Here is a 15,601-nt window from a genome sequence, read left to right as displayed (position 1 = left end):
ACTGCGTTTTCTGTATCCAAATGACTAGTCCATGGACTTGAAACATAAGAGGCTGACTTTTGGAAGCAAGACTATTTTGGGAAGAGTTTTAGATCCATGTCTTGGTGAAGAAGTATGTCCTCCCTATAATGGAGTAGCTAAGGGAGAAGAGGGAACAATAAGAGAGAAGGACTCTGGTCCTTCAAAAAGGGGTACAGAGGATTTTAGTCCACTATGGTTGAAAGCGGACGTCTAGTGACTGATGTATGTCTAAATGTAATGCTCTCTTCAGGGCTACAAGGTTGAGGCACATTTAGGAATTAACATGAAGACCATCACATAAAAATGATCAATTTATAAATGCATTACAATTTAAAATAACCTGTATAGCTTTTGAGCAGCTACACTTAAGTCCAGGTTGGGTTATTTGTCTATAAGTGATCTGATTATTATATTGAAACCATGTTTTCTGGACTACCTTTTGTCAAAAGCAGTGGTTCTTAAAATTAATAGTGACTGGAATTACTGTATACTGTTGAAAGCAGTCAAAAGAACAAAGATCTAAGGTCCTAGATTTGATTCCAGGCTTTAACACCTTTCTCTGAAATGTGTTGTTCTCCCTGTGTTCACATTTCCACGAATACTCGTATCGTCTCAAGACTCAATGACATGCCTGTAAATTAACTGGCCACTCTAACTTGTCACAACTGTGAAGAAAGGGACTGTGCACCCAATCTCATTAATCTATTATCAGAAATGGCTGTTGGAAACCAACCGAAATAGCTGTGACACCATTCTGACAAAGAACATAGGCAGTTACGAATAAGAAACCATTCAGGTCATTTATTCTTTTCAGTAGTTGTCAAGGTATTTTTGCATTTTGAAGAAAATATAGCTGAAATTAGCAGATGTCCTCCTGTGAGTGTTCCTTAAAGTGACTGCTTAAAGGAAGGCTGCCAAATTAACTATATTAATCGCAACCTGTGACCCAACACAAAAAAAAGAGACCACAACATCCCTTTATGTTGAACAGGATCTGATCCTAATGGTCCTGCAGGAGGCAGATACTGTATGTGTGAAATCCTGACAAGTGCAGTAATGGGAGGTGGCAGGATTTGGTATTTTATGCAAACTCATAAGCGTGCACATATTACACACTGCCCAAAACTGTAACTGGTGAGGGATTCTTTTGATCCCTGGCAGAATCAACAGTTATAGAACTCAAAAGGAGTTTCCACACTAAGTCCATATACAGTAGAACATTGTACCATTTTACTTATTCATTCCACAAGCTTTTCAAGCACTTTATATTAGTAACAAAACATTTTTCTATGTGGTAAATTTTCAGAATCAGCTTTTTGCTTCCACAATTCTATTCATTTCTAAATATAAAACTAGGTGCCTGCAAAATATATATATATATCTGTCATACACAGATAATGGCACACAGCATAAATCGATATTCAAATCACAGAACACACAACAAAGACAAGCTGTAATTAAATATGAGGCACACTCTGTCTTTGGAGACAGTCCTGAATTCGAGTGAAGATTTTCCAGAACCTGCACTTCAGTTCAGCTTCAGGATTGGAAGTCAGGCAGACATATTAATGTCATTTGTCAACTATAACATTCAGAAAACATGCACATGGTATCGTACAAAACAAGGGATGTAGCAGTCTGGATTCTGTTTTCTGTGAAAACACTGATTTCACAATGTAAAAAAACAACAAGGCCCACGTGCAGTCAGGGCCAGTGAGAGACAGACGGCAGATGAAGAAGTACCAAAATAACCATCTGATTATATATTTCATTGTGAGGTCTAACATAGAATTCAGAGACTCACAGAAGTACAGTATTTGGAAACTTGATAAAAAACCAGATTTCCATTACAAGTATAACCAGGGTAAAAGAACGTACTGGTGTATGAAAATCTTCCTTAAGCAAAAACCAATCACTTTCTATATGGTCTTTGTATCCGTACTTAATTCCTTTACAACAGTCACATGTACATATTTTGTATTTATTCAAATTAAGACAGATTTGGAACAGTTCCATCCATGAAAAAAGTTAAACGTTTTATTAAAAAATGAAAATTGCTTCCAATTTTCCAGAAATCAAAACACCAGAAATGCAGAAATAAAAGGTGTTGTTAAATGTCTTCTATAGCTGAAAACGTAAATGCTGACAATTTTCTCGGTTGAAAATTTAAAGTCCAAAACTGCTCTACAGGACTCTTCAGGTCTATGCACTGATAATACGGAAATGCTCTTTCTCCCACTTGGCTAACAAAGCAGACTTGGTGCTGAAGACCAAAAATTAATGATTTGTTTTAAATAGACAAAGAATTTACAGTTCCGTCCATGTAAGTCATTTCAGTGGTGTAAGTCAGACACCAGCCTGTTCCCAAGCTTGTAATCAAAGTCACAGTCTTGGACCCTGTGCCGTGAAAATCTTCGTGCTGCATTATTCTGGATCGAGTCGAGGCAGGACAGGAAGGATGAGGTTTCCGAATGAAGAATCCTGTGTTATGAAGAACCCAGAGGAGTGTGCATGCGCGTGCTGAAACAGAAATTGAGAATCAGCACAGGGAGAGCGGAGATATTGGTCAGATCCATGGATTCACTTTAAAAAATAGTTTGACACCAAACTGTTAATAATGTTTTTTGAAAGTTGTTTGCTTGTTATGCAACTTACTGGTGAATGTGTAACCTCTGGCAGTGCTCTTCAGTGTTTATTAATGCTGTTACGCGTCAAAAAAATAAGAGCATGTTTTTCTTGAGTGTCTGCTCTCACCATTATGGTGCTCCTAGCATGCTTCACACTACACCTACACTTGATGATACCCAACATTTGTCAATTCAACATACAGAAACCTACAAGCCTCTAAATCCTTTCATGTATAAAAACAAAATAACTGACTAGATATCTTATATTTTTAATGATCTGCGCTAAGAAATTCTGATTTCTAAAATCACCCCTTTCTCCATGCAGAAATTCTACATCAATCAAGCTAAAACTGATCTGTAAGGTTAATCAGTGTTGAAATGTTTCTATACTGGATTCACTCTTATTATGTGTCCAAAAACAGCATTTTTTAGCAAACGTTTTAAAAGGTTTAAAAGTCTAAAAGTTCAAAAGATTCTCCATCTGAAAGGTGAGGATAAAAGCACATTTGCATGACAAGGCCATTAAGAAGGAAAGGTAATTTACAAACTTCTTTATTAAACAACTAATTTCAATCAACTGAAATATTACTATTTGCTCAAACTTTAAATGTAGTTTGGCTAATAAAATCTTTTAGAAAACGTTTTAGAAATGTTTCTAATTTCCGATAGATTTAGGAACTGATGCTGGGATTCTAAAGGTTAATTATGATGTAGAGTTTAATAGGCTATATGCACTTCTTGCTTTTAAAAATTTCACACCAATTTTTAAACGTATGAGCACACATCCAGAAATCTCTCATCAAAATTGAGAAAGTAATCAAGAAAGAAGTTAGACTCATGGCACACAGAAAGAGTTTATACTTTTTTAACAGTAACTAGTTTTCTCGCAAGTAGTTTAAAACCATTACAATATAAAATGCTCGCTTTTTAAAATCATAGGTAATTTGATTGTCTTTATATCAACAGACACTGGTGTTTGTTGTGTAAATGGAAAAATATTTTGAATTTTTTTTTTCTTATCTTTGGTGTGCTCACAAGATTGGAATTATCCAAGGAATGACAGGAAAATCTGACAAAGCTGCTTGTTTAAGATGCTGAAAATCAAATGCTGTGTCTTCTGATATTTATCGTATCAGATTTTTTCTCTCTCTTCGGTGGCTGACCTGCAGAGCTGCCTTCTGTTGTGCTGCTATGTGCTGCTGTTCGGCATGGTCACGGAAGTCCTTGTTCAGGGCGGGTCTTGACAGGGGAATGCTGAAATCCGTTTTTAATAAACAACTCGTCAGCACAAAACACAGTTCAACTACACTTCAGATCGCATCCGTTCGCATTATAACGAATTCAGTGAGCAGAAGCCGAGAGGGAGCGATCACTTGCTGATTGACACAAAGCTTCACTTTTAAGGTCATTGCTTTTTTAAGGACAGAACACTTATTATATTACGGCTTGGACAATAAATAATATTAAACAATACAATAGTCCTAGCCATACGCATATACACACACCCCTCACTCTGCCCATATTACACTATCATTACACTAACCCAATAGCTTCATACAGGAAACAGTCACTTAGCTTTGTTTAATATATCATTTGCACAAGGATTACTTGTCTATATTGTCCTTGGCATCAGGCATTCTAAAACGCCTCCCTGAAGAAGCAGTTAAAGCTTCTTGCCTGATGCTACTCGACAAAAGGGAAATCAAATTGGTAGACAATCCCTGATTACCTAACAGAGTAACAATGTCAATACAAGAAATCACCTGCAAAAGAATAACTTGGAAGTGCTTTAAACTGAGTCCCCCCGCCTTACTTTAGTTTTGAAGGTTTGTGCACAGAACTTTCCCTCTGAATAAACAGCATAATACTAGCCGCCATGTCTACCCTGGAACCTGACTCAGATGCTTATAATGTGATATAACAGGCTCTTGTTGTTCTTGCCGTGCTAATGCATTACTATTATCCCTTATCTTTATTGTCTTGTTTTAAAGAGGTCCTTTTATCCAAACATGTAAAAATTGAAGGCATGTGACTCAAGAACATTGTGAGAGCAGACTCTCAGTACCTGGCTCCAGGATTATTCAGGGACTGATTCTGTATCAGTCTTCTCTTTTCCTTGTCCAGCTCTGCAAGGATGGCAACTCGATTTTTATTCTGAAATCCTGTCAAATGAGAAAAGGTATAGATCATCACCTTATAGTGATTTCACTGTGAAATATCTGTGGAATTGCATATTAATTGTCTTAGGGGTGAAAATCAATTCATACTCAATATGAAGTATATACAATCACTATATTTCAATAGATCTTTTTCACTACAGGGGTAACATGCAATGACACTTAGTGTTTAAATTGACAAAAAAACACAACCATACAATGTTATTCAGCTTAGGAAACCAGGATCAATTTAAATAGTATAGTTTAAAACTTTGCTTTATAAATGTTTCTGTTCACACAAAACTGAAATAGTCCAAAGAAAAATGAATATCCAGCAACACCAGTTGTTTCCAATTTCGTTAGTTTTTAATTCAAATCTAGCTGCACAATCCCCTGGAAAATTCAGAGAGTGGATAAGCTTTAAAAGGTGTTCTACTAAAGTTGTTTAATGGAATGAAACATGCACCTGGGGCAGTTCTATTTTTATTACTAGTTATACCAATATTTTACATATTCTACTCCTGTTATGTTAAAATATTAAATAATACTTATATGATGTTCACACAGTTCACCAGTAGCAAACAGCATTTTCTGAACAATAATTATACTGTAACAAACTACTTCATTACGTGGTTTGTCTGAAATGAAAATATTTCAGAACTTGTTTCTAATGGCTATATATGATTAAAATGCAGGTGGTAAACCTATAGCTAATCTTTACTGTACTGTAATATGGCCTCCAAGTACAGTAATCAAGCAACAACAGTAATTAAGCAAGGTTGAAATGTTCACTTAATTTGAGCCCAGGCACTGACATCGCCTTTGTAAATTTTTAGACTGGCCAAATTAATCCCCTGATGTCAATCCAATTAATTAAACATGCATTTTACATGATGTAGAAAACACCGAAGTCAGAATACACCAAGAACAGGCAAAAATCAAGAGGCTGAAGCAAAGGATTAGCAAAGCACCTCAAATAACTACACAAAGCGTTTGGTGACGTCTTATGCTCTTACTACCTGCAACAGAAATTTACACATTGTTTCATCATACTTTATAATTATTGGGCCTCTTGAAATGTGTAGAACAAAGAGTATGTTATTTTTTAAAATATTATCAAATCTACTGTATGAAAGTTTTATTTGTGGGTAACTCCAATATACTGTAATTAGATTTCATATTATTCACTGTAGGGAAGAAGGGTACTGTGGTTTTCAATTAGCATTCATTTCTAGATTACTGAAGGCAGGTCTTGAATGAACAGTCCCGCAGGTCAGCTTGACTAGTTTATACTTTACTATGAATTTCCAAAATGTAGCACAGTCATTTCATACTAGAAACATGGTTAATTCCTTTGCTAAGAATGATTAGCGATGCACTAACCTTTTTTCTTTTACAGAGTGTGGGCCTTCGGAAACACATTTTAAAACATTTCTCAAAATGGCAACTGTTTTGAATGATGTCTCCAAAACAATTTTAATTCAAATTTTATGTTAAAAATGTTAACTGCACAAATACGACTACAAATGATGATGTCTTGCCCATTCTGTTGATTCGGTTGTGAGCAACTGTTGATCTGAGAATTCATCAATTTCTTGAAAGATCCAATGGGGTTACCGGTAACACCGTGGATAAGTAGTTTGTACCAGATAACCTACAAACCTTTTATTTTTAGTCCTAACTGCACTTCTCGAATTTCTTACAGTCCTTGTTTCACTGGAGAGCCTGAAGCAGCTCAGCGGATTGAACACATCGATACCTTTCAAGATTTTGAATACTTGTATCAAGTTCCCTCATCATCTCCTTGGAAAACATTCAAGTACTGATGCACATCAGATGGATGTAATTCTGTTGTTTTCAGTGTCGCACTCACGGATATGTATGACTAGGTCAATATGAATAGGTATAACTGCGTAATAATGTAGAAAAAATGCAAAGAAAAAAACTTTTTGTTTTCCTTTGTCATTTAGATACAAAAGCATTGCTTGCTAATGGATGCTTGTTTTGAAGGATGATTGTTTTTAAGTGCAGGAAGGGAAAAAGTACAGTTTTCAGTGTAGGTTTTATACAGTCATCTTAAGAAACTAAGAGGTTAGTAGTCCTCTTAAAGGCTAATGCTTTCTTAATAGCAAACACAGGAGAGGACTGCTTCCTGCTTTTAGTATTCATGATAGCGGCTGACAAAATGTATTTTCTTCTTGGGCATCAGTGCTCTATAGCATATTTTATGAAGAACTGAGATACTCATAGTAATACATGACCTGTCCTTTGTTCTATACTGCTATGAGAATGGGTAAACTGAGTAATCTAAATAGAGGTTTTCAATGTAGTGCAGGTCATCTGAATGGACCAAATGTAGACTAAAGGATGTGGTTATATTTATAATTGTGTCATCTGGAAGATGATGAAAGTAGGGCTCTCCCTAAGGAAGGGAATAACACAGTTATCCAATCATGTTTATTCTAGTGTCATAATATTGTGCCAGAAGAGTTTATAATATTACAATTATGAATAATAATGCTTTGTTACCATCTTCCACAAAATTGCACAACATTTTGAGCCTTTTTGTTTTAAACATTACGATTGCATTGGTACGCCGCCAGCTGGAAGCTAAGTCTTTGAACCGACAGCTCTGACACTGACAGGTGCCATTCTTTACACCAGGCCCAGTGACATGTCTACTTCTCTAGATGAAACTACTCTAAGACAGGCACTGCAAAGAGCCAGAGTGATGTAACTGTAGGGTGCAGCTGTTAATATAATGCATTGTGACCTTTTTATACTATTGACAACACTACATACAAGCAATCAATACAGGACCCTGTCAGGAGCACGCAAGAACACTGCTGAAGGATGTAACTTCAGCTGAGCAACGTGTTGAGTGGTATTCTTACGTTTTTAAAATTTTTTGGAAGCATGCATTCCAAACTATATCCATCAAATCTTAACTATGGGCAAGTTGTTCAAAGCACAGTAAGATATCACACCATGCCAGCTTCTAGTTTTGAGTGAGGTTGGTGCATGGTTCACAGACTCTCCAGCCACTGAGAAAAGGAAAGTTCAAAGTGCTATCTGGTATGGCCTCGAACACTCCAATGTCCACATGAACCTCAAAAATGACAAACAGAAAATGAACTATTTCAATCTTTCCAATGGGAGCAGGAAAACCCTAATATACAAAAATGCACTCCTAAAAATATTTTTAAAAGGTCTTGACTAACATTATCCATATGAAAAGCAGATAACCCACCCACAGCTGAAAACTCCAGTCCATTCAATAATGGAAGTGATGGTTGTGGCACCTACTATTCTCCTTAATTAGAAAAATTAATAAAAGCACCGGTAGTAACAAGGGTTATCATTGTTCTGTTTATTGTGCTTTGAATACATCTGATTCATCCATTTAAGGACAAATCACAATGTTAATGTGAATGCTAACCTTCATTAAAATATCTTTAATAGCATTTCATCAAAAAGGTTTGTTCTTAAATGCTATTCTATTTTAACAATGATAATATAAAAAACAAGCTTTGATTGACGCAGGATGAGGAGCAGGGTTTTAAAAAATGGATTTCAGTGTGAATCTTTGTAGAAAAAATAGAATTAAGCCTGTGATGATGCAGGTTCGTGTCAGATCATGACCATCCAACAAAGCTAATTATTTTAAGAGGCAACACATTATTTTACCAATCTCTCTCTTATCTTATTTTAATAAAATCCACACAATTCAGTTTGGAAAGAATTTAAAGTCAAGAATAATCTTCAATTTACTGAGTGTCTTTCAGGATACAAAAACTAAATTAGTCGCTGTCTCCTGCATTAATGGAATATGTTTTTAGATTCATGAACCACTCCTGGCATTCATTTTTGTGTTTATTTCCTGAATTCAAAATTACAGTGTTTAACTCTTATTGACATTATCACTTATGATAAATGGGTTTGTGCTGTTTTTGTTTTTAATCACACTAGATGTCATTTTCAATTTTAGAGTAAGTGTTTGTGTAAAATGTTGAATATTGCAACCAGGGAAAACATAATATAAAAATGTAGACACTCACAATACAATGTTTCCGAAATTCGGATATTATACAAAATACAATGTTACTTGATTACACGTTTTAGTCATTTTTTCACACAGAAAACTGATCTGGAGAACAACTGCTTTACAATGCCATCTCTAGGCTGTAAGCAATCAAATCTGTCACTTGTTTAATGACTGGGGCATCTCCTCAGCCTCCTCAGGAACAGGTATTCGAAGTGTAGATCTTTGTTCTACAGTCAGGAAAATGTCATAAGATGACTGTTTCGGTCTTTTTGCTTGTTTAGTGAGACCATTGTTGGCCTAGTTTTTTTTTCAATTGCATTTTGTTTTTATGAGACAATGTACAACCAGTGCATCATATCCTTCCATTTTCTTCATATAACATTCATATTCCAGACAGTCCAGACACTATGAAGCTCCACTGCTTTCTTTTAAGCACAACATTTAATTGGGTGTTGTTCTTTCTGATCAATGCAATAAACATTTTGGCAGTCATCGGTGTCATAATCATCAACTGAAAAAATAAATTCCTCCAACTTCCATTTACCTTGTTGAATATTCTTTAAAACATCTTAAGGTAAGTTTGATGTGCTTAGCCCAACCTTAATCTTGAAACCAAAAAGTGGGAACTTTTAAGACTAGCATTAAAAGCTCTGTACTTCATTCATTAAACAAATCTTAAGACTTCGCTGTTGATTTTCTTCATCATGCATTATTATCAACATGTTCTCTATATCCTGGTTAGTCCTGGATATAAACAATTCCTTGACTGCGCCACAGTTTCTTTTGCAATTTTAAATTCAGGCCCATAACTTTTCAGGCTGAAAGCAATATTGACTAATTTCCCAACTGTTCCCAGAATCTAAAACAGATTAATTGACATATGACTAAAGTATATATGTCAATTAAGATGTAGGCTACCTCCTCTGCTCACTTCATCTGAAGGGTTTGAGAATGCTAAGCTTTGTGAGATGATCTTGGTATACAAGATTCCCCATCTGGATGAGACTGAAAATCTAGTATGATGTCCTGACAAAGTGAATTAAAATGAGAGAAAATGAAGAATGGCTTAATAACAGCACCCTTTTCAGACCTTCGCTGTTTTTGCTGACGAGGTTCAAATGATTGAAAAAATGTTTTTATATATCACAACAAGTAATATTCCTGTACCTGTCTGAATATTTATTAGTCATGGTGGACAAGACCTGATGATCAATCGAAATGTGTTGCAGACAGCAGAAAACCACACTGCTTTCAATTCCCACTGAGAGCATAAGCTTGTTTTTAAGTTGCACTATCATCATATTACATTTTCAGAAACCAGTAGTCACGGAGATGGCTTTGCTCCAAGCGCAAAATACTTTTCATCATTTCACACTGATCCATCAGAAAAACACTGTTCTTCACTGAAACACTTCGTTTGTGTTTAATTCTAGATAAAATTGATGTTGCAACCTCTACTTCATTAGTAACTGCCTTTGCTGCCATTCTGAAAATGAAACTGATCGTAGGCAGACAAAACGAGTAAGAAGTAGTACAGGCTTGTTTGAAGTTCTTTAACACACTGACAGTATCTCTGTGTCACTGACAGTAACTGTCCAGTGTTACACTGAGATGCATGAAGGCACTGTGCAGCTAACTGAAGTTTTGAAATGAATTTACTAAATGTACAGGCCAGGCTGGGAAGCAAAAACACAGGGATACAAATGTATGGTCTCCTGCTGTGCTCTGAATACAAGCATTTCCAAGCAGTTTTTAATACCTCTGAACATCCTTCTGAATGACTAATAATGTCACATTTAGGAAAAAACAAGTCTATATTTAGACCCAATGAAGAGATAACTATACATATGAAAACAGTATTTTTGACACAGTGTATTGTCACAATCCCATTCCGCCAACATTTCCACACAACAGATGTCTGTCTCTCTTCTTCAGAATGTAAAGACTTAACCAAATTTAGAATGATTCCTTTAAAACACAAATCAAACCATACAATACCTAAGTAAAATGTGAGACTGCAAACATTTCACACTTTTCCTGATGGTATTAGGTATTCTACACAATGCCTAGGAATTGTATAGAATGGCTGATTGAATAGTTTGCAAGTAAAAAAATGAAATACTAAGATCGGTAAAGAAGTAATCTGCCACTATACACTGTACAGTATACGCAGCAGGTCCAGTTTGTGTTAAGGACCACATTGTTGACTAAACCAGCACAATTTCAATTCAGTCAGTGCTCTCAGTTTGAATTTTCAGAAACAATGGCAGTCAGGTATGGCTTATACTGCTAAATGCAAAAACATTGATACTTCAGATGTTACAGATAATGGACAACTAAAAAATGCACACATGCAAAAACACCAAATGCTTGTGCTTGCAATTTCCTTAGGGTTGTGAAACATCTTCACTTCTGTTAACTGCACACGATAATTTGACTTTTTAGCACTTTCATAACTGCAAAGAATGTGTTTGAACGCTCAGTAGGACTGAATGGTAGTTGTGTTGGTTCTGATGAATTTCCACTATTCCTTATCAGGCCTTAATTTGCCTTGTGCCTTTGGCTTCCTCACAAAAGGCACCTTTGTAAAAATATTCAATTTTATCTAGTTCTAAATTTACCTCTTAAAGAATACAAAATTCTTCACAAAAAGTGCTTAAAATGATACGTCTTAATAAAGCAAAAACATGAAGCACTTTCTCTCAAATTATCAATTATCAATGTGATGGGTATTATAAATGTATATACTTCTTCATTCTAATTACATTAAAACACTTGTATCTCTAGGTGTTTTTAACAGAGTTTCAAAGTAGGTCAACAGCTACCCACACAGTGGATTATGGCACAACAGATTAATAAGAATAGAAGGAGTGAGGAGAATAAGAAAATTGTCTTGTCAATTAAAAGTATTTTTTTCCCCAGTAGAAAAGACGCAAGCCCCAAGCATAGAAAGCATAGAAGCAAGAAAGACTTTAAAAATTCAGGAGTGGTTTCTTACCCTGTCCGGGTGGATTTGCCGCCATTGCTCGGGAAAGGTGGCTGTCTGTGAGGAAACAAAAAGGAAATAGATATACAGTGCCTTGAAATCACACCCTTGCACAGTTTTTCAGATTTTGTTGCTTTAAAGCTTCCTGTCATGACACTTTGAAGTAGCAAATAATATTTGTTATATGCACAATATTCAACGCATAAAATAAGAAAGGAGTAAAAGGTTAATATGAAAGACAATTGGAAAAGTCATGATCGTATAAGAACTCAAATTATTTCCTGTGGCAAACTATTTTAGGTGCACAAAATTACCTTAACAAACCACAAAGTTAGTTGAGTGGCTTCCATATCTGTGCATTTATAGGGGTTCACATGATTTCAGAACAAACACATCTATCTCTGCAAGACCTCTTTGTCAGGTAGTGTATTTCTAGTGAATGTTCAATCATGAAGACCAAGGAGCTTACAAAACAACTCAGGGATAAAACTGTACAAAGGCACAAATCAGCAGAAGTGTATAAAAACATTTCTAAGACCCTTAAGATCTCTTTGACCACGGTGAAGACAATCATTAGGAAATGAAAGGCACAAAGACACTGATGAGCTCAGGCTGTACCTTTGCGACTTTGAATGGGATACAGAGCTCACTGGTAGAAATTGTACATGGGTCAATAATATACTGGCAACTTCACAAAGCGGCTTTGTTTGGAACTGAAAAAACCCTTCACAAATCTCACATGGGGTTTGCAACAAAGAACCTAAGTGATACTGCAAACACATAGCAAAAGGTTTTGTGCTCAGTCAAGACAAAATTGGAATTCTTATAGTTCTACCTCTTATGAGCAGAACTATAAATCTCACACATCAGCAGTGAAGACGAGATTTCTCAACTCATCCGATGTGAGACCTGATATCAAGATATTGCAGTGCCTGCAACAAGTCCAAGCTATAAGTCAAGCTACAGGACACAGTTTGATGGCAATCTAGCATCTTTATCTTTACGCATCAGTGCAAACTTACAGATATTTACAAGAATGTTATCAGACTGGGTCATATTTTTTTTATCTTGAGTTTGATGAGCCTGTCCCTCACTCTTGAAGAGACAAAGCCATCACTGCAGCAGTCTGCCCTGGTATGATGACTTGTTTCACCACTGCTAAGGTCAGGGCCCTGGGATATCAGGCTCTTTCAGCATCATACCTGGTCACCTTCCACTTCTTGCTGCTAAACCACAGGGACCTCCATTACAACACCCTGTCCAAGAGACATCTGGACCTCAGAGCTTAATACCCAAATACCACTCCCCACCCCATCAACACAGCCAGCCTCAGCAACTGTCCTCTGCTGCTGCCTCTCACACAATAACACTGCCAATCCCAAAATGCTAGACATCATACATCAGCTCCACAGTGGCCCATTCCCTATCTCCAGTACCTTCTGGGATCAACTCTGAGCTGCCACACTGCAACAGAAGATGACCTCTCTTGCGCAAACTGGTATAATCCATACCTAGTGTAGTTCATCCTTGTATTTGGAACAAGTGGGTTTATTCTGCAAAAGGATATTTCCCTGTAGCCTATACTGGGCTTGTGGCCTGTAAATCTTGTTGGTCAGAACAGCTCTGCAACTCCTGGTGCTTAAAGGTATCACCAGGTACTGGTTAGCCATCATCTCTGCTGACAGAGGGAGGGAGCTTCAAGCACCTCTTCATTTTGCATTTGATCAGACCTTTTCTGAATCTTGCTGGAACCCAATCCCACTTTCCTACCTAAGATTTCCCTGGCTTCCATCTTGTGCTGCTTGTTTTTCAGCCCCTGCCTTAAGTCACTGACACAGATCTTTTGCTACATTTGTTATTCCCAGTCGAGACTTCGGATGTTTATGTTCACCCTACAGTTCCCATACGAATGGCAGACTGACAGTTTTGCCACATCTTTGGGTAGAGGCATTAGGTTTAACCCTTTCCAAACACAAACCAGCCACTGGATTATGGATACCACCCAACTGGGGTATGAGGCATCTAGTCTCTTACCTCTCACCACCTGGGTATTTTCCAACTGGGCACAGGCTGCTAATGGGGCTCTCTCTCACAAACCATCACTAGATGATACCTGCATGTCAACTATATGTGCTCAAGGCTTCAATGTGATGGTTTGTATTTGGGTATAATGGGACTCTGGATTGCTTTGAATCCAAAAACTCTGCTCCTTCCATTGGACCTTGATGTCTGCCACATATTCAGGAGGGCTTGGGTATTCCAGACTGTATTATGACCAGACAGATGACTGAGGCTAAGGTTGGGTTAGACTTATTTGTTATACTACTATACTTCAGAAAAATTGAGTGATGTAGTACATCTTTCTTATTGGTGACAGCTCCCTTTTTTTCTCTTCAGGAAACCAGGAATGCAAAGAATACCAAGAGTTATCATGCCTTTACTATTAATGCCAATAACATCAAGAACAAAACATCCTGGCTCAGGTACAGTTGTTGTACCTTTGGGCCATGGTAGTTCTCTAAAACCGCTTCAATGCACTGTCCAGCTGCATAAATGTAAGTTACCTTGGCTATAAAAGTCATATACATACATTAATTAAATTACAATAAATTAAAACAAATACATTATTTTAAATTATAAAATAAATTACTCAAAGGCTATTAATAATACAGAGGAGAGTTTGCGTGTTTATCACAGTATCAGATATCGGACTGCTGAAGTACACAGATGCACTAGTGTACTTAATTCATGATTATTGAAAAGTGACGTTCTAAACGAGAAAATAGTACAGAAGAATACTTGACTGAACTGGAATACTAGAACGAGTTTCTGACCCTGTCCAAGTTTAAATTCTAGTTGTTACCTTTAAGGGTAAACCTCTGTCTGTAGATTTCTAAAATTAAAAGTTCCATAATGAAAATTAAATACCTCCAAACTTACAAAACTGCCATCTGCACAAATGCCCCCAAAGCATTACCTTCGAACAGCAACACATTCAGAATTACGCGGAATGAAACAACCGCAGAATCGTTTATTAGAAACACTGGTCTGTTCCTAAACAGACAGGTTATAGAAGGCAAAAAAAAAAGCCGTGGCATTTAACAGTTGCATTAGTACATGTACAATCCATTCATACTTTCCGTTTTTTCTTTATGGGAAGAACTACACTACCACAGAAGCTGAAATTTTCGTTGAGCAGGTCATTCAATCCTATTATCTACTAAGACTATATGTCTAACGTGTTCTAGAAAGTTATCCCTTCTACGGCAGCTGTACGACACACAAAACCAAAATAAAAATGTTCCTAAACCATTACTGGAATTAAACAAAATCTGATTTTACCTTATGTACTTAGGCTGGATCTTGATACCTTTTCAGTGGCGCCTTATAATGACGAATTGAAGGCGTAGCTGTGGTATTACCGTATAAAATGAAAAACAAGCGTCTATCAAAATACAACGCGATTTAGAAGAAAGACCAGAATCATTTTGCGACAGTGAAAAAAAAAAAACCCAAACCTATTGCTTATTAATCAAATTAACCAACTACCCGGTATATCTACTAAGCTACTTGAAAACCAACAAAGTACTGTGGTTACAATTTGATTAAATTGGCTAAATTACCTAATAACTACAGTATCAAATGGGTTAGATGGGGCTAATGGCCTCCGCTATGTTGTAACCTTTTTATTTGTATATTTTGTTCTTATGACTTTGTTTTTTTATCGTTTAGATATCAGAAGTTGAATCACTCTGAATTCCTTGAT

The 15,601-nt window shown here is 36.5% G+C and overlaps 1 protein-coding gene across 1 annotated transcript; it reads right to left on the bottom strand.

Annotated features, from left to right (window-relative positions):
* Positions 1–1,981: 1,981 nt before the first annotated feature.
* Positions 1,982–15,313, bottom strand: inip (ints3 and nabp interacting protein). Its single transcript, XM_088630251.1, has 5 exons — positions 15,178–15,313; positions 11,848–11,892; positions 4,714–4,810; positions 3,812–3,902; positions 1,982–2,541 (listed from the first exon to the last, which is right to left on the bottom strand). The coding sequence occupies exons 2-5, from the start codon at positions 11,870–11,872 to the stop codon at positions 2,446–2,448; spliced, it is 309 nt and encodes a 102-aa protein (XP_088486377.1). The 5' UTR covers positions 11,873–11,892; positions 15,178–15,313; the 3' UTR covers positions 1,982–2,445.
* Between the last annotated feature and the right edge of the window lie 288 nt (positions 15,314–15,601).

This window comes from Lepisosteus platostomus, chromosome 4 (genome assembly GCF_059453375.1).
Source record: "Lepisosteus platostomus isolate fLepPlt1 chromosome 4, fLepPlt1.hap1, whole genome shotgun sequence".
NCBI classification, from domain to species: domain Eukaryota; kingdom Metazoa; phylum Chordata; class Actinopteri; order Semionotiformes; family Lepisosteidae; genus Lepisosteus; species Lepisosteus platostomus.
The sequence above is the reverse complement of the archived record's forward strand: the minus strand, read 5'-3'. Positions and strand labels throughout refer to the sequence as shown.

What these genes read in the sequence shown, in the direction of transcription:
- inip (XM_088630251.1), bottom strand. Translation starts at nt 11,872, where the DNA reads ATGGCGGCAAATCCACCCGGACAGG. An exon ending in GGCAAATCCACCCGGACAGG is followed by an intron (nt 4,811 to 11,847) that starts GTAAGAAACCAC and finishes CTCATTTGACAG; the next exon opens with GATTTCAGAATAAAAATCGA. An exon ending in AACAGAAGGCAGCTCTGCAG is followed by an intron (nt 2,542 to 3,811) that starts GTCAGCCACCGA and finishes TTTCTGTTTCAG; the next exon opens with CACGCGCATGCACACTCCTC.